This window comes from Salminus brasiliensis, chromosome 1, assembly GCF_030463535.1.
Source record: "Salminus brasiliensis chromosome 1, fSalBra1.hap2, whole genome shotgun sequence".
NCBI lineage: Eukaryota > Metazoa > Chordata > Actinopteri > Characiformes > Bryconidae > Salminus > Salminus brasiliensis.
In genome coordinates this window covers 25,715,234-25,742,219 of record NC_132878.1, presented here as the reverse complement: position 1 = coordinate 25,742,219, position 26,986 = coordinate 25,715,234, and the positions used below count along the sequence as shown (strand labels likewise).

Here is a 26,986-nt window from a genome sequence, read left to right as displayed (position 1 = left end):
AAATAAATCTTGTGCACATATTCAGCACCAACGCAGAAGCAGCAGAACAAATGCACAACAAAACCTTATTTTCTAATGGAAATGGAAATATATATAAGAATAATGGAAGTCAATGTAAAAATATATATATTCCAAGTCATTTTGGAACATTTCTATTGGTCCATTCATCATGAAATTTTGACATGATCTAACAGACAACATGTCAAATTAAAATTATTCCAGAAATTTAAAAAAAGGACAAAAATGGAACAAGTTTTTTGTTCTGACAGCGACAATATGTTTCTAGCATTATTTTAACACTGTGACAGAAGCAATTACTGTAACACTTTTAATTATTCCAGAGTCTTACTGGATAGTCTCCTTGTGTCCTCTCATTGTATCCTCTCAGCATGATGTGCTGTTAGCAAACAGTAAAGATTGTAGCTGGTTAGCTTTTATCCTTGCTCCCACTCGCTCTCACTTTCCCTTCTGACTGGTGGTTAGTCCTGGGAAGAGTGAATCTACAATAGGCAAGGTTGGTGTGAATAAATCAACTGTGGGAGCAGAATATCGAAGAATATGGAAGACATACAAGACCATTGATAATCTCCCTCATCCCGTGGGGTCAAAATGATCATGAGAACGGTGAACAAAAATCCCAGAACTACATGGAGGGACCTGATGAATGACCTGAGCTGGGACCAAAGTAACAAAGGCTACCATCAGTAACACACTACGCCGAGAAGGACTCAACTGCTGCAGTGCCAGGCATGTCCCCCTGCTTAAGCCAGTACTTGTCCAGGTCCGTCTGAAGTTTGCCGGAGAGCATATGGATGATCCAGAAGAGGATTGGGAGAATATCATGTGGTCAGATGAAACCAAAATAGAACTAGAGGAAGAAGAATGATGAGTTGCATCCCAAAAACACCATACCTTCTGTGAAGCATGGGGGTGGAAACATCATGCTTTGGGCTGTTTTTCTGCAAAGGGGACAGGACGACTGATCCATGTTAAGGGAAGAATGAACGGGCCCATGTATAGTGAGATTTTAATCCAAAACCTCCTTCTCAGTCTCAGTCTCTCCATCCACCCTAAAACACTGCTGTGACCAACTAGCTCCAGTGTTTACAGACATTTTTAACAGATCACTGGAACTTTGCTCTGTTCCAGCCTGCTTCAAAACCTCCACCATCATTCCAGTTCCCAAGAAATCCACCATCACCGGACTGAATGACTACAGGCCTGTCGCCCTGACCTCTGTAGTCATGAAGGTCTTTGAACGCCTGATCCTAGTCCACCTGAAGTCCATCACAGATCCCCTGCTGGACCCCTTGCAGTTTGCGTACCGAGCAAACAGGTCTGTCGATGATGTGGTCAACCTGACCCTGCACTTTATCCTGCAACATCTCGACAGCCATGGAAACTATGCTAGGGTTTTGTTTGTGGACTTTAGCTTGGCCTTTAACACTGTTGTGCCGCAGCTTCTTCAGGCCAAACTCTCCCAGCTGTCAGTGCCAGACTCCATGTGTCGGTGGATCGTGGATTTTCTGACAGACAGGAGACAGCAGGTGCGGCTGGGGAAGCACACTTCAGACCTCCGGACACTCAGTACTGGAGTCCCTCAGGGTTGTGTTCTTTCACCCCTTCTCTTCAGCCTCTACACTAATGACTGTGTCTCCAAAGATCCAGCTGTAAAGATCCTGAAATTTGCAGATGACTCCACTCTGGTGGGCCTCATAGCCAACGGGGATGAGTCTGCTTACAGAAAGGAAATTGAGCAGCTGGTGTCCTGGTGCAGCAACAACCACCTGCTGCTAAACACAGAAAAGACTGTAGAGATGGTGGTGGACTTCCGACGCAATCCACCCACCCTTCCCCCCCTCCACATCAACAACACTGCAGTATCAATAGTGGAGTCACTCAAGTTCCTGGGCACCACCATTTCCAGAGACTTGAAATGGGAGAAAAACACCATCTCCATCATCAAGAAAGCTCAACAAAGAATGTTCTTCTTGAGACAGCTCAAGAAATTCAACCTGCCACAGACCCTGATGATCCAGTTCTACACAGCGATCATCGAGTCCATTATCACAGCCTCCATAACTATCTGGTTTAGTTCCTCCACCTCACAAGAAAGAGCCAAACTCCAGCACATCATCAGGACAGCAGAGAGGATCATCGGATGTAACCTGCCATCACTTCAGCAGATCTACACCAGCAGGGTGAGGAAGCGGGCTGGCAAGATTACATCTGACCCCTCACATCCTGGACACCTCCTCTTCCAGACACTCCCCTCGGGTAGAAGACTGCGGTCCATCAAAACCAGCACAACACGTCATGCTAACAGCTTCTTCCCCAGAGCTGTAGCACTCCTCAATCACAGTGGACACCTCCCACTGTAAACCTCAAAACATACAACTGAACTGTACCAAACCGGACTGAACAGCTATTTTGCACTCTGCCTAGTTGCACTATGACTATTTGCACACCTGTACAGATGTTCTTTTCTGTAAATATATTTTCAGCACTTTATTACCTTTAGTACTTTTTACTTTTTTAATTTATCCCCTACCCTATTTATTGTTTAGTGTCATTTTCCTTTAGTTTAAGACTGTGTTCTGTGTTTTTTTGTTACTTGTCATACGTGTTGCTCTCACCAAGACAAATTCCTTGTATGTGTAACATACTTGGTGAAATAAAGAGATTCTGATTCTGATTCTGATTCCATCAGTGAGAGCATTGAAGATGAAACGTGGCTAGGTCTTCCAGCATGACAATGACCCCAAACACACTGCTCCGGCAATGAAGGAGTGGCTCTGTAAAAAGCATTTCAAGGTCCTGGAGTGGCTTAGCCAGTCTTTAGACCTCAACCCCATAGAAAAGTTGTGTAGAGAGGTGAAGTGTTGCCCAGCGACAGCCCCAAAACATCACTGCTCTAGAGGAGATCTGCATGGAGGAATGGGCCAAAATACCAGCTACAGTGTGTGCAAACCTGGTGAAGACTTACAGGAAACGTTTGACCTGGCCAACAAAGGTCATGTTACAAAGTATTGAGTTGAACTTTTTATTTTTATCAACCAAATACTTATTTTCCACCATAATTTACAAATAAATTCTTTAAAATCCTACAATGTGATTTCCAGGATTTTGTCTTTCATAGCTGAAGTGTACCTATGAAGAAAATTACAGACCTCTCTTATCTTTCTAAGTAGGAGAACTTGCACAATCAGTGGCTGACTAAATGCTTTTTTTCCCCACTGCATGAGCTCCCCTTCGTACCGTATTCTCCTGAAGTTGCTGTGATGTTTCACCATTTCACTGGCTTTGTCTAAGGCTTTTGCTAGTGGGCAGGGTGTGTGTATAGTTTAGGACCATAAACATAATACATCAAGTATAACATTGCAGTTTCAGGCTTTGCGCAAGGTTTACAGCTCTATTTTGGTGCCGGAATTGCTTTTGATGGAGGACACAACCATTTTTAACGCTCAGAATATGTCAGTTCCATGTACCGAAATGCCATATACCCACCAACTTTACATTATACACTATACAGCTATATACAACTATACAGTACACACCTGGATGTTCTGTGACTTTTTATTAGAATTTTGTTTGAATGTTTTACCATGAAAGATCCTCACTCTGTCCACTGTCTGCAGTGTGTTCTCCTTGTGGCCATTTTTCCAGGTGCTTTGATTTTCTCCCACCTCCCAAATACACATGGTAAATTGGCCCTGTCCAGGACGTATTTCTGCCTTGTAATAATTCTAGGTAGGCTCCAGACTCACCACAACCCTAACCAGGAATAATGGATGGATGGATGGATGGATAGATGTATGGGTGCATGGATGTTTTTGTAATACTCAGCATGTTTATTTTTTTATGTTTAGACTTTTCAAGTCTGCATTATTGTCATATAGTTAAACAGAGGACATTCATACTGGGTTGTTGAGTGACACAGGGTTCACTCTGTTAACCACCAACTAAAACTACTTAGACCGGCAGCCAACACACTTGCATTATAACAACAATTTGAGGCTGAATTCACAATTCATGCAGAGTAAGACGGAATATGGCGGTATGGTGGTGGTATAACTTTCCAGTAGGAAAAGGATGGGAAAGGGTAAATTACATGAGACATGAGAAATTACTGAAGAGAGTTGAGGGAAAATGGTGCATGTGGAGTAGTAGAACTTCTCAAGAGAGTTATGGCATTGGAATGTCTTAGTACGGTTGCAGAAGGGTGAATAGGATGGGAGAATGTTTCACTTGGGTTAAGGTTTATTATGAACTCGATAGTAGTTGGACATTTGCTCATGTTTTTGTGCACAACACACTTCATGGTCTATGTGCACCTGGCAGCTGCTTAAGCTGCTTAAATTAAAGTAGTCAGATAGCCATCCATGTATTTGCCAGAAACTTGTCCCAAAATACCCCACAATGTTTTTTTTTGGCCATTTGACCACCTGTTTGTAACTCCTTCTAGCACTAGCAATGCTCCAGACACAAGGAGGGTAAGGACTGCACTGATATATGTAGCTGACACGCTCAGAAGAAAGTGCCAGGTCCCCAGCTCCACTGCACCAGCTAGCAGACACCTGTGCTGGACAAGAGGAAAGAGCGCCATCTACCTATCCGGCTTCAGAGTGACTTTCATTTGATATGAGTTACACCAATCAGGCATAACATTAACACCAGTTCCTTGTTTCTACCCTTATTGTCCATTTTATCAGCTCCACTTACTATGACCTTGTAGGTTTATAATTACAGACTGTAGACAATCTGTTTCCCTGCATGCTTTGTTAGCCTCCTTTCACTCTGTTCTCCCATGGTCAGGACCACCACAGATCAGGTATTATTTGGGTGGTGGGTCAGCACTCATTCTCAGCACTATAGCAACAATAACATGGTTGGTAGAGTGTGTTGCGATGTTATGAATAGATCAGACAGAGCAGTGCTGCTGGACTGAGAATAGTCTACCCACCTGAAATATCCAGCCAGCAGCGTCCTGTGGGCAGCATCCTGTGACCACTGATGATTTTACATCTACAAGATGGACCAACTAGGAAGGAGTGGCTCAAAGTGTTTTGTGAGTGTTTAAGCACTCCAGCAGCACTGCTGTGAATGATTGACTTGTACCAGTATTTAGGGAAACACATGGACTATAGTTTGCATCTATAGAACTACAAACTGAACAATATTATAAATAGTAAAATCATTCATGCAGCATTATGCACATCCTAAAACAATGCATGGATTTTACTAGCATTTTAAAGTAAATAGACTAGACTTTCTGAACTAAATCAGAAGAACACTAGTGGAATTTTTTTGGACCGCCCATGTGTTTGCCTGGGCCTGCATGGGAATCAGAACAACATTACCTACATTTACAAGTACGACTGATAGCATGACCAATTGTGCTCTCTCAGGCTCCGGCTGCGATGGCAAAACAGCATGACCTGGGATTCGAAGTCACAATCCTCAGGACATAATGTCAGTGTCTCAGTCTGCAGAGCCACTTGGAGCTTCTGTAATTCTGTAACAATTTTTTTATATTATCTACAATCAAAGTACTTTTTTTACATTAACAAATTATGTAAAAATGCATTAAAAGTTTACCAGTCTAAAGCCCTATTTGGGTTTGATTTGTTAATCAGGAAGGGCTATTAACACATTGGTTCATTTTTAGGGAGTTATTGTGCAGCCTAGTGACCCGAGCATGGTGACTTCAAATCCCGGAGCCTGAGAGAGCCATGCCCTCTCAAGGTGATGATGGCCGGCATATGCATCAGTTGGCCGATGTATGAGCGTGTTGGCTGCCTAGTGATGCGGTGATGAAAAAGAGCAGTTTGAAAAGAGCTGGTGGCTGACTTAACATGTATGATGGCAAATGTCAATATTTTATTCGTAATAGAACATAGATGACAGATCAAAAGTTTAATCTGAGTAAATGTAACATTTTAAAGGAGAAATATGTTGATTCAAAATTTCATGGCGTCAACAAATCCCAAAAAAGTTGGGACAACTAGCAATAAGTGTCTGGAAAAAGGAAATTGAGCATATAACGAACAGCTGGAAGACCAATTAACACTAATTAGGTCAATTGACAACATGATTGGGTATAAAAAGAGCTTCTCAGAGTGTCAGTGTCTCTCTGAAGCCGCGATGGTAAGAGGATCACCAATTCCACCATTGTTGCGCAGAAAGATAGTGCAGCAATACCAGAATGGTGTTACCCAGCGTAAAATAGCAAAGACTTTTAAGTTATCATCATCAACCGTGCTTAACATCATCAAAAGATTCAGAGAATCTGGAACAATCGCTGTGTATAAGGGTCAAGGCCGTAAAACTCTACTGGATGCTCATGATCTCCGGGCCCTTAAACGTCACTGCACCTCAAACAGGAATGCCACTGTCAAGGAAATAACAGAATGGGCTCAGGAATACTTCTAGAAATCATTGTCAGTGATAACAATCCACCGTGCCATAAGCCGTTGCCAGCTGAAACTCTACAGTGCAAAGAGGAAGCCATTTCTAAGCAAGCTCCAAAAGCTCAGACGTTTGCACTGGGCCAGGGGTCTTTTAAAATGGAGTGTGGCAAAATGGAAGACTGTTCTGTGGTCAGATGAGTCACGATTTGAAGTTCTTTATGGAACACTGGGACGCCATGTCATCCGGACCAGAGAGGACAAGGATAACCCAAGTTGTCAACGCTCCGTTCAGAAGCCTGCATCACTGATGGTATGGGGTTGCATAAGTGCTTGTGGCATGGGCAGCTTGCATGTCTGGAAAGGCACCATTAATGCAGAGAACTATGTTCAGGTTCTAGAACAACATATGCTCCCATCTAGACGTCATCTCTTTCAGGGAAGACCTTGCATTTTTCAACAAGATAATGCCAGACCACATTCTGCAGCAATCACAACATCATGGCTACGTAGGAGAAGGATCCGGGTACTGAAATGGCCAGCCTGCAGTCCAGATCTTTCACCTATAGAGAACATTTGGCGCATCATAAAGAGGAAGGTGCGACAAAGAAGGCCCAAGACGATTGAACAGTTAGAGGCCTGTATTAGACATGAATGGGAGAGCGTTCCTATTTCTAAACCTGAGAAACTGGTCTCCTCTGTACCCAGACGTCTGTTGAGTGTTGTAAGAAGAAGGGGGGATGCCTTGTTACATTTACTCAGATTAAACTTTTGATCTGTCATCTATGCCTGTATAATTCTAAATTGTTTACATTTTATATTTTATTTTATATATTCTCTGCATGTTTAATTTTTGATCCTTGTTATTTGTCTATTTATATTTATACTTTTTATTCTATGACATCCAATGTGGGCAGCAAAGTAAGAATTTCATTGTACAGGGAAACTAGTTTCCTTACTGTGCATATGACAATAAAGCTTTGAATCTTGAATCTTGAATCTTGAATGTTCTATTACGAATAAAATATTGACATTTGCCATCTCACATCATTGCATTCAGTTTTTATTCACAATTTGTTTAGTGTCCCAACTTTTTTGGAATCCGGTTTGTATAACCCAGGCCTCGGCTGTGAAAATGAACTAAATCAGGTTGTTTTAACCCATCATTTTTTCTATGTACTGTTCTTTACTGAACTTGTGTTGGTCTGATCATTTTAGTGCTGTAAAAAACGTATGGTAGAGACAACGATGTAAAATTCAAGAGTGTAAAAATAATCACAAATAATTTATTTTAAAAAATGAAATTAAATATATGATATGGGTGGATGTGGACATTTGTCTGTCACACCGGTTATAGTGAGGTGTTCATACACTGACAGTTCTCTAATACTGCACGTGAATTCAGGGCCTTTTAATCTCACACGGGCGAGCAGTGGTTGGCGCACCTCGCGGAACCTGCAGCTGGAATAACGGAGTGAGGGAGGAGGAGGAGGAGAGGTGGGGAAGGAGGGCTTTAGCACGCGAACCGTTCAGGTTTTCGTCATCCGGTCCAAGCTTCCGTTGTGTTCTATCTCTCTCTCTCTCTCTAACACACACATACACACACACATACACGGAGAAAGCGAGAGAGAGAGAGAGAGAGAGCTAGCGCGAGGCACCGCGGAGTGTAGAGATTCATGATTTGCTATGGGAGGTGGGGGCTGCCGCTGCTGCTAGGGGGGTTGTGTTTGTTTTCTCTCGCGGACATGAGGCTCGAGGCGGAGGGCAGCTGCAGCAGCATCCTCGCCGTTTGTTAGCGCTGGCGCGCGCGCCGCCGGTCCGCTTCTAGATCACTGCTCGTGTGTGCACGCGCGCCGGGAGGACGACGGGAACGGGAACGACGACGACGACGACGACCACCACCACCGCCGCCACCAACAGCACCACCACCACGAATACGACGACGATGAAGACGCGGCTGCCTTGACCGAGCATCCTCTGTGCGCGAGATCCGCAGAGACGTGCCGCCATGAGGGCGCGCGGGGCTTCCCCAGGCGGGCGCGGCGTGGCCGGTTAGCGCGCGCGATTGCAGCAGCAGTAGCAGCAGCAGCAGCAGCAGCAGCAGCACGGGGGCCCGAGGGTTGTGGTTAGCGCGCGGCTCAATTGCAGCAGCAGCAGCACCACCACCACTACCACCACAAACACCATCAACACCACCACGGCCCTCCGTCTGATGCTGTGTGCGCGAGAAGGAGATTAAACGTACAAAAAAACGCAGGAGAAAAAACAACAACATTTCTCTCGTTATTCGTTTGGAATCTCAGGGAAAATAAATAAATAATTAAAAAATGTCCTCGCGGTCAGCTTTGCCGTCGGCCACTGACCGGAGCTCGGATCACGTAAGTCAACCGCCATTCATTTCGTATGCATTATGATATGCGTGCTTATTAAAGCATTTTTAGCCGGCTCTCACGTGCATTCGTTGCAGTGTTTATTTGCAAACCGTGTGTGCATTTTGCATGCACCCATGCACCGTTGCATCCTTTTATTTGCATGCATTTTCCATTTTGTGTGTGTGTATGTGGTCTCTTTCTTCATTTTTTTTCCCTGTTAGCAGGCCCTGGCTCTCTCATCTGGCTAAATGCAGGACGGTATCGAGGTGGGTGGGGGGATTGTGCAGGGAGGGGGTAGTTATACAGTAACGTTCGCCGGGGTAGCGTTGGCCAAAACGCAACCGACCGTTTTTCCCCTTGAACGTGTAAACGACGGAGGTAGAGCAGCCATCCATCCGCATAGTGTAGAGATCAGCGCAGCGGCTCCTGACGCCGCCGCCGTTGCTGCTGCTACGCATGCGCTCTGCGCCGCCACCGAGGCGTTATTTATTTTGCTTGGATTCTTTCACGCCTGTATTCCGTCATGATCCGCCCTGCTGCGCTGGGATTGGGTAGTCGCGCTCTCCCTTGCCTCGCTGGATTGGCCGCGGGAAATCTTATCCGCCCGGGGTTCTAGAGCGCCCTCACCCGCCTCTCCTGCTCGAGGATTGGATAACTTAAGCTGTCCGCCGTTCTAGATCGGGTTTGGTTTGTCGTCGTTTTTATCGGAATACGGGTGGAGTGGGGGGAAAAACAACGCCTCAGTTCTTATACGGAATGACGTCACATTCAGTCACCCCCCCCCCCCCATACCATCATCATGGGCCTGGATTTTGCTGGACTGGCAAAGCTCATTAGCCACGATAACTGGCTAAGTAAATAAACACATAAGTAAATAAACAAACAAATGAATAATTTCAGTGTGTTCATGCATGTTGGAATGCTGGACAGAATGTGCATATTACATTCAAAAGGTTTAGTAGCAAATGCAACTGTACCTACACATTATTTTTAGTGCTACGTTCTCTTGTAGCATCACTAAAAATGCATGTAACTGTAAAATGCCTGTGCCTGTAACATCCATACTATCCATACTGCAAAATCACCACTGAATACAAAATGTGGTGTCACTAATTATCAATTAAACATATTGTAATAGCATCATGAATACATGCAGAACCATTGACAGTACATACTAACTGTAGTGTCACCAGTAAACACATACTGTAATAGCACCAGCAAATATGAACTGTGAGATCACCATTCAATACATACTGTAATATTACCAGTGTATATTAGCTGTGTTAACACCACTGTGACAGGAAAAATAATGCAGGCTGCAAGACAAAAAAATCTGGCACCCAATAATTGGGGTTACCCACTACCTCGCAAGCTCTTCACAGGGGTCATCAGGTAGGCACCGACCTTCGTCAGCGTTGGCTGAATTAAGCCTGTGACACCTCTGGAAGGCTCAACAGTGAAGTCTGGCGTCCCAGACCCACTCCCCTCCAAGGTCCCCTCTATGCTCACATACTACACGTATATATTTTAAATGCATACATACATACACATACATATCACATGCATAAACATGCCAAAATCACCAGTGAACACATACTGTAATATCACAATTGAATACAAACTGTAGTATCACCAGTGAATACATACTGTAATATCACCACTGAATACAGCCTGCAGTAATCACCAGTGAATACATGCTGTAATATCACCACTGAGTACAAACTATAGTATTGCCTATGAATACATACTGTAACATCACCACTGAATACAAACTAATATCACCAGTAAATACATACTATAATATTAGCAATGTACTGTAATATCACCAGTGAATACATACTGTAATATTACCAGTGAATACATACTGCAATATTGCCAGTGAATACATACTGTAATTCCACCACTGAATACAAACTGTAATATCACCAGTGAATACAAACTGTAATATCACCAGTGAATACATACAGTAATATCACCAATGAATACATCCGGTAATATCACCAATGAATACATTCGGTAATATCACTACTGAATGCAAACTGTAGTATCACCAGTGAATGCATACTGTAATATCACCAGTGAATGCATACTGTAATATTACCAGTGAATACAAACTGTAATATCACCACTAAATACATATTGTAATGTCACCACTTAATACATCCTATAATATTATTACTTGATATCATTACTTGCTTTAAAATCACCTTTGAATACTTATTGTAAAATCACAAATATATCTGTATATTGTAATTTCACCAATGTAATATCAGTAATTAATGCATACTGGAATATCCCTGATGCTCTCTTTATGTTTCTTTCACTCCAAAAAAAGCTGGGATTATTAGCGTTTGTGTAAAGATTCAAGGCCTTTTGTTAATAAAATGGGGCAGATAGCTCAAGTAATCCAGAACATTGTTAAAAACAAAAACTGGAACTATTTGAAAGTCTTTTGCCTGATTAGTTTAACAGTGCTTATTTATCTGGAATGGTGATGATGGTGATAATTTTCCAGGGCTGCAGCATTTGGTGGCGTAGCTGGTGAATTAGTAGAGGAGTGTGGTGGTGGTTCCCAAATGCAGCTCTGCTGTAAACCTCCCCCCCCCCCCCAGGAGTCACCTCATTAGCTTAGCAGGCCCTTCATGTGCTGAATCAGGTGTGTTAGAGCCAGCAAGCCACTGAGGTGGTGCAGTGTAGTATATAGAGATTATGACTTGGACACTCTGCAGGGCTTAGTCCTAAACATTCTCGAACACTCTGTCTGATACTCAGACGCTCCTCTGAATTGATCTGTTCATACTTTGCCTTCAAATGCGTTCTTTTGCAAATACTGTTGCCAGGTTGGACAAGCTTTACGGAATACTAACAGAAATCCTATTCAACCGAATGGGAGTGTAAATCTTTTATTTGTGTGTATGACTATATTTGACAAAACATGTACACTAAATGAACAACAGTATTGGGACATCTACACATTACACCTACAGGAGCTTTTGACATTCCATTCTTACTTCATAGGCATTAATATAGAGTTAGACCCCCTCTTTTTCAGCTCTAACAGCAGGTTTGAAAATCTGCAGTTATTGAGTCAGCAGCGTGTTTAGAGACCTTATTCATTATGTGCCTCAGCTACTTTACGTGGTCTGCCACTTCGTGGCTGAGTTGCTGTGGCTCTAAACACTTTCACTTTTCGATAATGCCACTCAGAGTTGATAGTGGACTATCTTGGCGGGAAAAAAATTCACCAACTGACTTGTTGCAATGACGTTATGAATGGGAGTTCTCATAATGCTTAAGATGGTGTCCGTTTATGCATGAAGTCCCGACCCTTCAACAAAAATAGACAATCAGCTTGCTGGTTTCACTGTGAGTGGAGTAAGGTCAACGATATTGTGGTGTTAGTGGGGGAAGCTTCCCCCAATGTGGAGATCTGCTCAAGCACATTACTGAGAACAAGTCTGTCGCTAGATAGCACTAGCTAATGCTGTCAAATGAGGTCAAATATATAATGTATGTATTAGTATTATATGTTATAGATATGTCATAGTAATTTTCTAGGTTATTGACTGCATGGCCAAACAAGCCCAGTAAAGACAGTGTTGTATCTGACTCAAACTCAAATATTGGTTGAATGTGTAAAACTAAAGAAGAGTAAAGATTTTTACCAGTAACCGGACACCTCAGCCCAGTACAGTGAGTATCAGAACACTGCACAGCTAACCACACCAGCAGTGCAGACCACATTTAACCACTACCAAAAGTACAGCAGCAGCAGTCAAAGAGCTAAAAGACTTGCGTCCAAAGTGGTGGAGTTTTAGCGCTAGCTAAGCAGCCGTTTTCCGTTGTGTTTCCATGTGTTTGATTCCAAAAAGTAAAGTAAAGAACATTTCATCTTGAGAGATGATGCAGGAACATTACAAAAGTTCTGCACAATCATGCGTTAGCAAGTTTGCCTCGAATGGTTAACGTGGCATCCATGTCCCACCCTCGAACGGTAACGGTAATCGAATTATCACGCTGAGAGGCGATCGGCCCCACAAACACTAAATGGTCCAGCTCTACAATAGACTACTATTCAATCCTGTTCACAAATGCCCTGAGATAGGTCACACGGTAGCAGTTTGCACCTCCGGTTCGGTACAACAGGAAAGCAACAAATGCATCAAGCATCATATAATTTAGTTCTGCAAGTTTGTTCCACATAGCATGTTCGACCCACCGAGAAATTCTAAGTTAGAAAATATAAAAAGTTCAAATGTTAAACTTGTATGCAGCGTGAATGCTTCACCTGTAGTTTTAGCATATCATCTATTCTCCTTATGACAACTTGCACTGAAGGTCCGTACTGTTACAGTTTGGTACGAATACTCGCACCCCTAGCTCTAAGTCATCCTCTGTCGCCCACTTCAGGCGGTTTTAATGTTTTCCCTGTAAGGACATTGGCTTTCAGTGTATTGACTGGACGTTTGGGGGTTGCATAGGTTTAAGGTTTAGTTGAGTATGTTTTCTGGCAGGGTTAGCATTGTGATAGGGCAGAGTCTGGAGTGCAGTATGAGCAGTACAGGAGCGAGTGGGTAAGGACGGTAAACATAGACCACTTAATCCAATTACATTCAGCCAGATATTAGATAATTAGATTCTCTCTCTCTCTCTCTCTCTCTCTCTCTCTCTCTCTCTCTCTCTCTCTCTCTCTCTCTCTGTCTCTCTCTCTCTGTCTCTTTCTCTCTGATCATTTCCTTCTCTTTCTTCCTCCTTTCTAACAGTCTGAACTCCCTCTCTCCCCCTCTCCCTTTCTCGCTTTCTCCCAGTTTTTATTCTGTGATCACATGATCATGTGTAGTGTTGCACAGATGGAGGGGATTGTGTATGTGTATGTGTGTGTGTGTATTCTTATGCAGTGTGAGGCCACCCTTCCTCGAAAACCGTGTTGCAGAGATATGAATGTCTACACACCAGCACGCATACACTCTCACAATCTCACACGCGCACACACGGATGTGCGGATTCCAAATGTTAATTTTTGTTTGATTTGATTTGTTTTTATCTCAGACTGGGCTGAACTACAACCTCAGTGACGGAAGATGTTAATCCTGGATTACCATAGAGACTTACACATACACACTCAAACACAGAGACGCACACACACTGACCTCTCTATGATGGTCAACTGTTTCTGTCTAACTGTTAACTGTGTGTATATGCTAAATAGTGCCACAGTCAAACCAGGGGTCGATCAGCATGGTAATTTACCTGCTGAACACTGTTTGTTACAGAGGACTTCATCCACACATCTGTGTGTGTGTGTGTTTGTGTATCTCCAGTGAAAGTATTTCTGCCCATGCTTTGTCCTATTTTAATGCTAATGTCATAAAGCCAGTCATGTAGATCCAATCCTGTATAATCCACAACAAAGCACTGTCCATTTAGGTCTAATTCAGAAAGTGCTGTTCATGTCAGTGCATTCCGGTACGTCCTCTCTCTGCTCCGTCAGGCCTTAACTACCAAACCTACGTCACTTTGTCAATCATCATTTAGCCAGATTGCTTTAAACAGCTGAGTATGTGTGTGTGTTTATTGATAGGTGTGATGCACTGAAGCTATAAGTTATATAGATGATTCAATTGTTTGGATTTCTACCCTATTTTCTCCACAGTTTCATCATTTTTAGTTCGCGCCCACTAGCTAGGACTCCCCCCATGCTATCACACCATGCTACCAGTGCTGGGAGGGTGAGAACAATGCTCTTCCTCATAGTCACTTTAAGCCCAATTCTTTTAAACTTACGCTAATGCAATGTCATTGGACAGCTGAACTTGCTTGGAGGAAAACACTAAGGCTTCATTCACACAGGTGAGGCAGGTGTGAGTGGCACAAATCCTGTTATCTGTGCAGTAGTGTGAAGGGCTAAAACACAGAATCTGACGGTTTCAGTTCCGATTTGGCCCACTTTTATATGTGCACTGAAATCTGATACATCTGATACAAGCAGCAGTGCAACAGCCAGATTGGAATTCTTGCAGCTTTTACATCAATCCATCTGGACATTCCTCATAAATAGGAAGGAAAAATGGACGATAGCAGTGAGGGAGGCGGATTTTCAGTGGCGGATTAGCGAGGTAACTGATCTCATAAATATTTGGGGTGATCTCTCTGTTCACACAAAATGAGAAGGGAGGAGATCTGAGGTGATTTCTGAAGAAATGGCTGAATGTGGCCACAGGAGGACATGGCTGCAGTCTTGAAGAAAAATAAAAAGCCTACAAACTGGGGCTCCGAATGGCTCAGCGATCTAATGTGCCGCCACTATGGCCCAGGCGTCATCATTTCAAATTCTGAGCCAGTGCCACTTTGCCATCCGCCACCATGTGCAAGTCTGAGAGAACACGATTGGCCGTGCCGTCTCTACGGGTGGGTGGATGGCGCTCTCAGCCCTCTTCACTCTTATAGTGATGTTGGATGGCACATGCGTCTGTTATCTGGTGTGATGGAGCTGGGGACCCAGCGTTTTCCTCTGAGCATGTCGGCAATGCCACATTGGCGTCAGTTTGAAAAGAGGCGGTGGCTGGTAGTGGTAGGTAATGCCGAAAGGAACAAATTTTACGAATGGATGGGTTAATTGGCAGTTCCAAATTGGGAGAAAAAAGGGGCGTTAATATTTAGTGGCTGAATAGCATGCCTTTTTTATAGAACATAGAAGCTCAGCTGTTAGCCACGGGAACTCCTTGATAGCTCCTGTGATGCTAGCAAAGATGAAGCCGAAACCTTACGTGAAGAATTGTTTAGGAGCGTGAACTGTATTTTATACTTTGTATTTTAAATTTGAGTTGCAGTCACCTCTTACTTTCAGTATAGCTCTCCATTCAATTTCCTAATATAAAAAATTTTAATAGTATAATTATAATAGTAATAATAATATACATTCTAATATTATTTATAATATATTTTAATTTATTAATTATGTCAGTGTGTCAGTATGTCAGTGTCAGTAAGAGCAAATGTTAGATTGCAACTCTGAAGAAATTGGAAGTGTGCAGTTGTACTTTCTAAAGGTATTTTAGCCCACAAAGTGGAGACTTCAGGTACAAATAGAAATGTTCCCAATTAAAAAAAGAAAATGTGTGATTGTAAAGAATCATGCTGCATTTCTTTTCTTTAATGTAACAAATTAGAGCAAGCATTTGGAGATGTGCAGTGAAATAGGAATCATATTAGCATCAGCGAATAATTGCTTAAAAAACATGAGCATGATTAGATTTGGCCAATATTTGGAGCTGATATTTGATGATGTATTTATTAACCTCCAGACGTTGTTGAGGTGTTTAGATTGCTTGGATGCTGAATAGCTGCACTTCTGTGTATTTCTATATACTATATTTCTATTCACTAGATTTCTATTTTACTGCATTTCTAACTGAAGTAAATGTTATATTTCCCTGTTATTCTGACCCAGGTAGATTGAATCCTGATCTAATATTCATATTTGTTTATTGGCATGTAAAATATCAGAGAAAAATGGCCCACAATTCCCATATCAGGCTAATTATGTAGCCCTCATATCTGTCTTTATCAATAGAACACGTCACTCTTAAATACTATCCTGATACTTAAATACGATTAGCACAAACAGTAGTCTGTGTGGGAGAGATCAATATCTAGATCACTTGATCGCTTTCTGGCTTTAAGCCAATCTCTACTAAGAAATGCAGAGAAAGCCAAGCCAGCTGGACATCATGCTGTAACTCAGTGCATCACAGTGCTGCCCATTGTAAATATTGTATTGCATTGAAGTGTGCAGATATTTTACACTTTGAAATATGTCCACACCAAGTTGATGTTAGCAGAAATGCTATAAGGACTATGATGTTAGCTAGATGTAAACTGCTTTAGCAGATGTTAGCAGGATGTAAACCTCTGTAGTTGATGTTATCAGAGATATAAACTACTGTAGTTGATGTTAGCAGAAATTGAAACTACTGTAGTTGAGGTTAGCAGGATGTAAACATCTCTAGTTAATGTTATCACCAATGTAAACTACTCTAATTTAGGTTAGCAGAGATGAAAGCTACTCTAGGTGATGTTAGCAGAGATGAAAGCTACTCTAGGTGATGTTAGCAGAGATGTGAACTATTCTAGTAGATGTTCACAACAATGTAAACTGCTGTAGTTGGGTTTAGCCGAGATGTAAAGTTCTATAGTTGATGTTAGCAACAATGTAAACTACTCTAGTCGAGGTTGGCAGAGATGTAAACTACTAAGGACTATGATGTAAGCTAGATGTAAACATCTCTAGTTAATGTTAGCACCAATGTAAACTACTGTAGTTGAGGTTAGCTGAGATGTAAAATTCTCTAGGTGATGTTAGCAGAGATGCAAACTACTGCAGTCGAGGTTAGCTGAGCTGCTATGAGGACTATGATGTTAGCTAGATGTAAACTTCTCTAGTTGATGTTAGCAGAGATGTAAATTACTTTAGTTGATGTTAGCATAGATATAAACTACTGTAGTTGAGATTATGAGAGATGTAAACTACTCCAGTTGATGTTAGCAGAAATTGAAACTACTGTACTTAATGTTAGCTAGATGTAAACTTCTCTAGTTGATGTTAGCAGAGATATAAACTACTGTAGTTGAGTTTAGCAGAGATTCAAACTATACTAGTTGATGTTAGCAGAGATATAAACTACTGTAGTTGGGTTTAGCAGAGATGTAAACTATACTAGTTGATGTTAGCAGAGATATAAACTACTCTAGTAGATGTTAGCTACAATGAAAAATACTGTAGTTGATGTTAGCAGAGATGTAAACTACTGTAGTTGAGGTTAGCCAAGGTGTAAACTACTCCTAGTGAATGTATCAGACATTTTAAAGCAGATGTTGGTTAGACGTAAACTACTGTGTTAGATGTTAACTATTCTAGCTGATGTGACCTATAAATGAGTAAAATACAGTGTATAAGTAGATCTGAATGTTTACGGGCTGTTCCGTCTCATCTACTATACTGTATGCTTTTTATGTTTGTTTAGGACTTACGTCAAACAAAATAACTATGAAACCACCTCATGACTGTGTTGTCGGAAGAGTTGCAGCTACAGCCCAATTGCTCACATGTTCATTCTTTTGATAGCTACTGCTGTTGTGCTGTTAAATCCCAAGCTCGAAGAAGGGAGAGTATCCCAGTAGTTGGCTAATGCAATCTCCAGGGCTATAGCCCACACTAAATGATGAAACGTCCCAATCTGTTCTAGCCCTTCTGGGGTCGGAGCCACCAAGATGTCTTAGGAAATAAAATCTTCTTAAATGTGCTTTATTTCTTAACTTCAGAATAAAAAACTGTTGTTTCTCAAAAAGAACATTTTCTGTTGCTCTACAAAATTATGATGTTTAAACATTTTATTAAAGTTACAATCTTAACTGTCATATTTTAGTAGAGTAGACATGTGGACCTTGACTAAATTGCCTTTGACTAAAGTAATCAAATCTTTACATTTCATACTAAAGTGATGAATCTTCAGGTGTGTTTTGTTGTATTTTGATGTTGTCTTCAGTCAGTAAGGAAATGTAAATAGTATAATGGTTCAAAAATGTATGAGTGAGGTTTAAAATGTACATATTGATAAGCTACACAGTAAAAAATGTAAATGATCAGAATAAGAATCACATTATTTTGCCAAGAATGTTACACATACAAGATAAGTACATCCTTAAATAACATGTGGTATAATAAATATGACTGTTTTGTGAAAGTGAAAGTGAGTTTAAGTGAAATACAATAAAAAACACAAGAAAATATATACAGTCCATGGTGAAAGTAGCTAAACAGAATTTGTGAATACACTGATCAACCATAACTGTAGTACCACTGACAAAACATTGTGCCTTCATCTGCAGTGGAATCTTTTTGAAGGTCATGTGTTAAAAGCAGGAAAATGGGCAAACGTAAGGGTTGTGATGGCTAGACGATGGAGTCAGAGCTTCTTGTGGGGTCTTGTGGGGTGTTCCTGCTATTCAGTGGTCAGTACCTACCAAAAGTGCTTCAAGAAAGGACAACCGGTAAACTAGTGACAGGGTCACCAAAGGCTCATTGATGTGATCCATGAAGGCCCCACCCCACAACTTATAGGACTTAAAGGATCTGCTGCTAATGTCTTAGTGTCAGAGACCACAGGACCACACCTTCTTGTGGTCTTGTGGAGTCCTTGCCTCGAATGGTCAGACCTCAGACTTCAGGACCAAAACTGAAGGTTAACCCACATCATAATTCGGAAGTGACAGTTTTTATCTGTCAATCATCTTTTGATTTCCAGTTGGTGGAACCAGTTTCATGAGAAAAAATGTCTGTAGACCTTCTGAAAGTTCTGGATTCAAGATTAGTTTTGTATGTTTATATTAGTGACTTTTATTTTGACACAGTCTGTGTGAAATGTAGCAGTTGCATGGAGCAGTTTCTTCCGTAAAAGTTAACATTGGAATTCATCAATCAGAGCTTGCCTTTATTTGAAGATTCTTTCTTTTTACATTTAGTCTGTGTTCATATGAGACTCCCACACCTCACACTAACAGAACTCCACTCACAAACAAGAGTGCTGGATGTGTTGCCTTCTGCCACTCCTGTCACAATGTTTACCTGCACCTAATAATCCTTATCCACGCTCTAACTTCTAATAGTCTAGACATTATTAGACATCTTCTTTGGAAAACATTTATAAATCCAGGCCTGTTTTTTTTGTATTTTTTAATTTTAGATTTTATTCTCATTCTTTCAAGCTTGTTTTAATTCTGATTCCCATTCTTACAGTTTAGATTATACTACCTCAGCGCTAACTCAGACTCCTATTCTGTCCTGTGCAGCATGCGTCTCTGGCGGCGAGCCGTTCGGATAAGGGCACGAGTGTGTCGAGCCGCTCCCTCGGCGCCCGCTGCCGAAACTCCATGGCCTCCTGCTCGGACGATCAGCCGCACATTGGAAACTACCGGCTCCTCAAGACCATCGGCAAGGGCAACTTTGCTAAAGTGAAACTGGCCCGCCACGTCCTCACTGGCCGAGAGGTGAGAACTCTTTTTTTTTTATCACATCTATGAAACACTTATAACAAACAAAATTGAATGACACACAGGTAATTTTTCTCACTTTGGGATTTAAACATTATGCATTAAGTCTGATACTACTAGAGATGTGAAATCAGAGCAGAATCATATTGATATTGGCAGAAACAAACATCAACAGACGTTGAGATTTGACAGATATTTCACACTCATATTTCATGAGTGTTCAGTTGGCACTGGACTACTGCACTCAAATATCTATATTTAATTATTTTTACTGCATTTGTAACATTTATATCAGTGTTATTTATATTTGTAATGCTGATCCAGGTTTCTAAATAAAGAAATCATTGAATGTATGTCTTGATATCTGCAGAAATGTACATGAAAAGTATTGTTTTGCTGTAAATTTTAAATGAAATTGTAGCGTCTCTTAAATGTACAGAGATCAACAAGATCCCCCGGGTCATCAGGAAGAGAGAGTTCCAAAGATTAGGACCATAAGCCTTGCACTAGCACTAGGATTTATATATAATGAATTACAGTTGCATTTTATTTACACTCTGTAAATAGACACCCCTTCTAATCAATGCATTCAGCTACTTGAAGTTGCTGACACAGATGTGCAAATTCACTCACACAGCTTGTTTAGTGCCTGTAGAGGACCACTACCAATAGAATAGGACTGTCTAGAGCAGATTAACCTAACATTAACCTATTGGCTCCATGCCTAATGCCAGGTGTGGGCTAGAGGGGTAATAAGCCGCCCAGCAATGAGCTGTGGAGCAGCGAAACTGTGTTCTCTGGAATGAAGATGATGCATCATCCAGTACTTTTGGGATGAGTTGAGGAGTTGGTAATGAGGTGGGGTGGTGATCATCTAACATCCTAACCTCGCTAACACTCACTGTTGCTGAATGCAATCAAATCCTCACAGCAATGCTCCAAAATCTAGTAGAAAGTCTTCCCTGGGCAGTGAAAACATTTACTCCATCAAAAGCAGGATGCATTCTTTTAATACCTTTGATTTTAGAAGAGCCCACACTGCAGTTTCTCCACCAAAGTCAAAGGTAATTCATATAAAGGGACACCATTTGTTTTTGATCATTGAGGGTGTTATCTGACTTCTTAGAATTTGTGATGTAAGCAAAGATAGTTCAGAGGGGATGTGTTGGTTAATCGGTAGAGAGAGAGGTGGGAAGAGAAGAAGCATAGCTGAATCAGACCCTTCAGGGAGCACGCCTGACTGCCCTCACAGTCTGACAGATTTGTGTCACCGGACAGCACGCAGCACGCGGTACTGGTGTAAAGAGAAGCCTTCATTATTTATGTGTAAAAGCACAGCATTCGCCGTAGTGAGAAAAGGCTCTAAAATCAGTAGAGGAAGAAAAAAGTCGCCTCTGTGCTTCGTGGGTGTTTTTGCCCTTATCGTCTGAATCATGTGCAAATCTTAGAGAGATGCTGTATCTATCTTTAGCTTGTTGGCACAAGCAGGACGGTGCTGTACTCCTGGGGTTAGCTGACTAAATATTAGCTCTAATGACTAACTCTAAACGGTCAACTTTGGACACATCTTATTCACTCCATCTGGTCAGGCCCGCTGGTGTAGACGGACACTTTTGAGTGTTTTGGATTGTGGATTTAGTCACACTGCACGGCTTCACATGTGTAATATTTCTATGTTTCAGGTTGCAATAAAGATTATTGACAAAACCCAGTTGAATCCAACCAGCCTGCAAAAGGTAAGCAGCCTACATTCTCTTTTTTAACAGTCACAGCAGATCAGTCATATCCAAATAGTTCACAAACACCTGCATTATACAGACCCACCAGGATTTTTGTAATGGTTACAGACTAACATTTTTGATTTTGCAGTGGCCAGTCGTATTTTTAATGTAGAAATTGTTGAAGATTGTGATGCTGATGTTGATAAAGGTAGAAACCAAACTGGAAGTGAAATGTTCCTCAAGTGTCAACATTACCATTAAAGAGACCTATAATACCACTGATGATCACAGAATGCTGCACGGCTTCAGACAAAATCCTGGCAGACAACGCCCCTGGTTTTCTGCGGTGACCCACCAGATTCCACACCCATTGTCTTCTCTGAGGCAGTGTTGCCAACTTTTCAGACCTCTCTAGAGACTTCTTTTTTAAGAAAAGCAACTAGCAACAAATCTAGCGACTGTTTCTGGTGTTATTGAAGACGTTTGGAGGCTCTGGGGTAAACACACATGTTATTCAGTGACTGTCCTCAACAGCGGGTGCTGCCGTGAGCCCCGTCCCACAACACTCACAGCGCTCTGTCTCACAGTCAGAGCAGGCCCACACGTCCACCAGCTCCATGTCCACACTGCAAAAGAACTGTGCATGCCCAAAGCCGCCGCTGACCCCGTATTGTGTTTACAGAGCAGGTCCTTGGAGACCCTGAACTTCATCCTGTATGTCTGATATGGTCTGAGGTTGTCTGATGAGGCTTGCTATGAGCGCAAGCTGCCTGATAATGTGCAGCTGAACATTCCATAGAAACCCAAAATGAACCTACTCTTTCTGTGAGCCAGAACAATTTGTGTATATTAGGTTAGGAACTAAAGAAAACTTAGAAAAGGCCACTTTTTGCCAGTCCCGAGCCTAGATAAAAGAAGGAGGGTTGAACGTAGAGTAGCAGTTTCACCCCACATAACATGGGTCTTTTGATTAAATTTGATATGCTAACATTTAACAACACATAACAAAACTGATTAATGTAATTTATGTAAAAATGATTTATGTAATGTGGGTCTGGACAAAAGCATTAAAGTCATGAAGTTACTTTGATAAGTGACGGCCTATTTAAAAGGCAAAAAAAAAGAACAACAGAAGAAGTTCATATTATTTACCACGTGGCAGACGGGTTCAGTTCACGGTCTGGGTGCTGCGCTACACCTATAAGAGTCCTTGGGCAAGACTCCTAACACTACATTGGCCCACCTCTGTAATACGAGTTACCTTGTAAGTCGCTCTGGATAAGAGCATCAGCTAAATGGCGTTAATGTAAATGTACTAGCAAATTATGCAATGATGTCATTCTAGGACAGCCAGTAGCTACTTTCCTTGCTGAGGAGTTGGCAACACTGCTCTGATAAACTGATGTTGTCAAAGGGTTCATCACCAAGCAATACAGTCTACAAACTGAGTAGTCGATCAGTCTGTGGAAGCCCTAATGCCTACGTGGTTTCCATGGACATATGCCATTTTAAACTCAGCATCTCAACTTTGTGCTCTCAGATTTGACACTTTTACCTCTAAATGCGTTTAATTCGGGCCTCAGGGAATACGTTGTGCTATCATGTTTGACCTTCTAAGTAACTAGTAGGAGTTGAACTAAGCCTATCTACATAGAACAGGCCCCCTTATGACCTTCTCTTACTCCAACAGTAGTCGCTTGACTTTGCTTTTACACACACACATTTTTATTTTGTCATAGTTTGTGTTGGTAGCGCAACAATTCAGGCAGAATAGCAGCTGCTCTGTGCTGTGTGGCACTCTGTGGATGGCTTAGCTGATCCAACATCACAGAAAAAAACAAAAAAATTATCTTTATGAACTTTCTACACTAGTTTCTGGACTTCGTCCTCCAGATTGGTGTCATTGTGTTTTAAATCTTAGGATGTTTAGTGGAATTTCGGTTACTCTCTCCTGATCTGTTGTCAGACTGATGATTTTACATACACTATATGGACAAAAGTAACAAAAGGCATCTGTGCGTTCATTGTTTCTTCTGAAATCAAGAGTATTAAAAAGAGTTTATTCTGCTTTTGTGAGAGTAACTGTCCCTACTCTCAAAGGGAAGATTTTCTACTCGATTTTGGAGCATTGGATTGATTGCATTCAGCAACAAGAGCGTTAGTAAGGTCGGGATGTTGGATAATCACCGGTCCACCTCATTCCCAACTCATCTTAAAAGTATTGGATGAAGCACCATCATTTCAAAGAACGCAGTTCTATTGCTCCAGAGTGGTTTTAAGCCTGACTCAGCCTGGCATTGTGCCAATAGGTTCCTGTTTATCCTGAGTCCTATTCTATTGGCAATACTCTCTCTCTTTATGTATACATATATAGGTACATATATGTACATATATATATATATATATATATATATATATATATATATATGGGTAGTTGGATAATTGCGTGTATGCATACAGGATGGACTGAAGGACAGGTAGGTCTGTTTGTGTATGCAGGCCTGTGTATATATAGGCATATGAAGAGAATGCATGGCTGGATGGAGATAATGTATGGGTATATTGTACACAAGTGTGGAACAGCGAGTCCCTGTTCATGGCTGTGTGCTATGTGACTCATCTCCCTCACACTAGATTATCTGTGCCCTGCATTACAGTCCAGCCACTTCTGGAACACACACACACACATTCACTGTATAGTGGCACTCTATAACACACTGGGCTATCTATAGCCTGGTGTCCGGAACCAGTTAGCACAGACAGAAAGCTTTAGTTAATAGAGGCAGTGATGTGGACAAATACTGTGTTTTGATCCAGTCAGTGCTTATGTTACTGACTCTGCATTAGAGGTGAAACACATTTGAGCATAGGCTGTTATTTGATGTTGTTGATTTAACAGCTGTAGTACAGTAGTAGTATAGCAAGAAATAAAATTTGCCCAAAGTTTTTAGAGGGATTACAGAGATCTGGGGCATAGCCCCAAATGAGCAGGCCAGGGTGATGGTGGCAAAAAACTAATAATGGCAACTTTGCTAGTTAGGACCTTTCTATTAGCATATTGGAACTGGAAGGGGGCATATTGGATTGGAAGGGGGCTGCTAGAGAGGGAAGAGAACTTTGGGCTGGAGTTCGGGTGGCTTTTTCTTGTGTTAGGAGGCCAGTCCCCCTTCTCTGATAGGTGGAAGAAGGAATGAGCGGTTTGACAGAGTTAAAGAGAGGTTGAAAGGAATTTAAGAGGGTTGTGAAGACTCGTCATGAGCACCTGAACTAGGTAGAGATTGCATTTGTAGGACATGAGATTTGGAGGAGGGTTTCAGGCAATATGTTTGTTATTTCATAACACCACCTATAGTGGCTCATCTTAAATCATGTGCACTAATCTCTAATATACTCGCTTATGTGGTTTCTGACACTGTGTGAGACTGTTATCCATAAACATAAACTAAAGTACGGTACATTAACAAAAGTAAAGCATCTTGAAGTTTGGATTTTGTCTGTGCCTTTGTTTATTTTGTAAAACGATGGGTATATGGGTTGGTTAATCTTCTGCTGCTGCTCAACTAATATGTGCACTTTGGGGAAATCATAGCCCGTTCGCCTCACCTGAAAATAATTATTTCACCCAAGTAGTATACAAACTACTAAAGGGAGCTGAAAGATCAGGGAGGTCAGCCATGCTCAACGTGCATATTATGTAATGGTTACTTTAAAAAAGCCTAAAAACAAAACATATATATCCACAAATGTCACAGTAGTAGTTGATAGCTTGTCTTTCTCAAACATTGCAGCCGTATTATCTAGACAAAAACATCTGGTACTTTAAGTTACACCATTAAGATACTCTGATTGGATTGGCATTGGCTGATATTGAGCATTAAGGTACTTGAATCGGATTGCATCGGCTAATACTGAGTGTTAAGGTACTTAGATTGGATCGGCAAGGGCCGATATTGAGCATTAAGATACTCGGATCAGATTGGCATTTGCTGATACTAAGTTTAAAGTTGGTCAGCTTATACTGAGTATTAAATTGGGTAGATTGGATTGGTATCACCCAATATTGAGTATTTAAATACTTATTTTGCATTTGCATCCGACGATACTGAGTATTAAGATACTTTTGGACTGGCAGCGACCGAAACGATGTATAAAGATACTTAGATTCGATTAGCATTGCCCAGTATTGAGTATTTAGGTATGTTGGATCAGCAGTGGCCAATACTGAGCATTACAATACACTATATGTCCAGAAGTTTGTAGACACACATCTTGTCTAATCCCTGTAGAGACTGGAGCAGATAAACATGAACCTATTGGCACCACTATAGAGGGGTGTTAAGGTATTTAAGCTCTGGAGCAGTGGAACAGTGAATTTGCTGATTGCAGTTAAATCCTCACAGAGGTGCTCCAAAATCCAATATTAGGCTACCCAGATTGTCACTGACTGATACTGAGCATTAAGGTACTCGGTTCAAATTAGATCAGTTAAGGTACTCATTGTTAAGGAACTCAGATGGGATCGGGGAGCAGAACATCATTAGTGTTGACAGCTTTAGACGTGAAGGTTTAGTGAGATTGCTGAAGTGATTAAACACTGTCATATCAGTCATTTGAGGTGGTAACAGAGAATCACAACCCACAAATGACTGCTGTTAGACCTTCACTGGCGTCACTCTCGTCCAAATGAATTTGCTGATGTTGGACATAGTCGTTATTTTTTTCAGCATGTCGTTTGGACACTGTTTGTGACAATGGACCGGACTGTCATTTCTCCTTAGTGTAGAACAGTCCACTTACAGCCCAGAGCTAGGACAACACAGGAGGGAGAATGGAGAGATAGAGAGAGCAAGAAGAATAGCAATACAGAGACACTTAACTTGACGCAATGTCCAGTGATGTTGAGGCTCTGGTTGGGGCACTGTACAGAAATCTCAGTGGCTTTGCAGCAGAAGAGAAACATCTGCTAATAAGGGGGTTCAGTCTTTTTAAAAAAACTGTTCAAAGTTCACCTTTTCTTCCACACAAACATGAACCTGTGTGCAATATATATATTGTCAGACATGGGATAGAGGAGTATTAAACCCCCCGCATTGAGCTGTGGAGTAGTGAAACTGTTTTTTGGAATGATGGTTCGGTGGTGGAGATAGGAATGAGGTGGGGTGCTGATCATCCAACATCCTGACCTCACTAAGACGATGGTGCTTCATGCAGTACCTTTGGGATGAGTTGGAGATGAGGTGAGACATCCTGACATCAATGCACTTGTCACTGAATGCAATCAGATCCCCACGGAAATGCTCCAGAATCAAGTCGAAAGGCTTCCCGGGACATTAGTGACAGACACACCAACAAAGGCAGGACAACCCTTTTTTTTTAATACCCTTGATTTCTAACAAAAGAATAGATGACAAGGTGTCCCAAAACGTTTGTTCATGTA

General features: G+C 41.6%; 1 protein-coding gene across 2 annotated transcripts in view; it reads left to right on the top strand.

Moving 5' to 3' along the window:
* The first annotated feature begins 7,974 nt into the window (after positions 1–7,974).
* mark4a (MAP/microtubule affinity-regulating kinase 4a) overlaps positions 7,975–26,986 on the top strand; it is a 46,865-nt gene continuing 27,853 nt past the window's right edge. Inside the window, exons 1-3 of one of the 2 annotated variants that reach the window (XM_072676043.1) lie at positions 7,975–8,785; positions 19,628–19,825; positions 21,511–21,564. In XM_072676043.1, coding sequence (XP_072532144.1) covers positions 8,735–8,785; positions 19,628–19,825; positions 21,511–21,564 — 303 coding nt within the window. In that variant the 5' untranslated portion in view covers positions 7,975–8,734. The remainder of the gene's footprint in view (positions 8,786–19,627; positions 19,826–21,510; positions 21,565–26,986) is intronic. The other variant, XM_072676051.1, reaches the window with a different exon arrangement.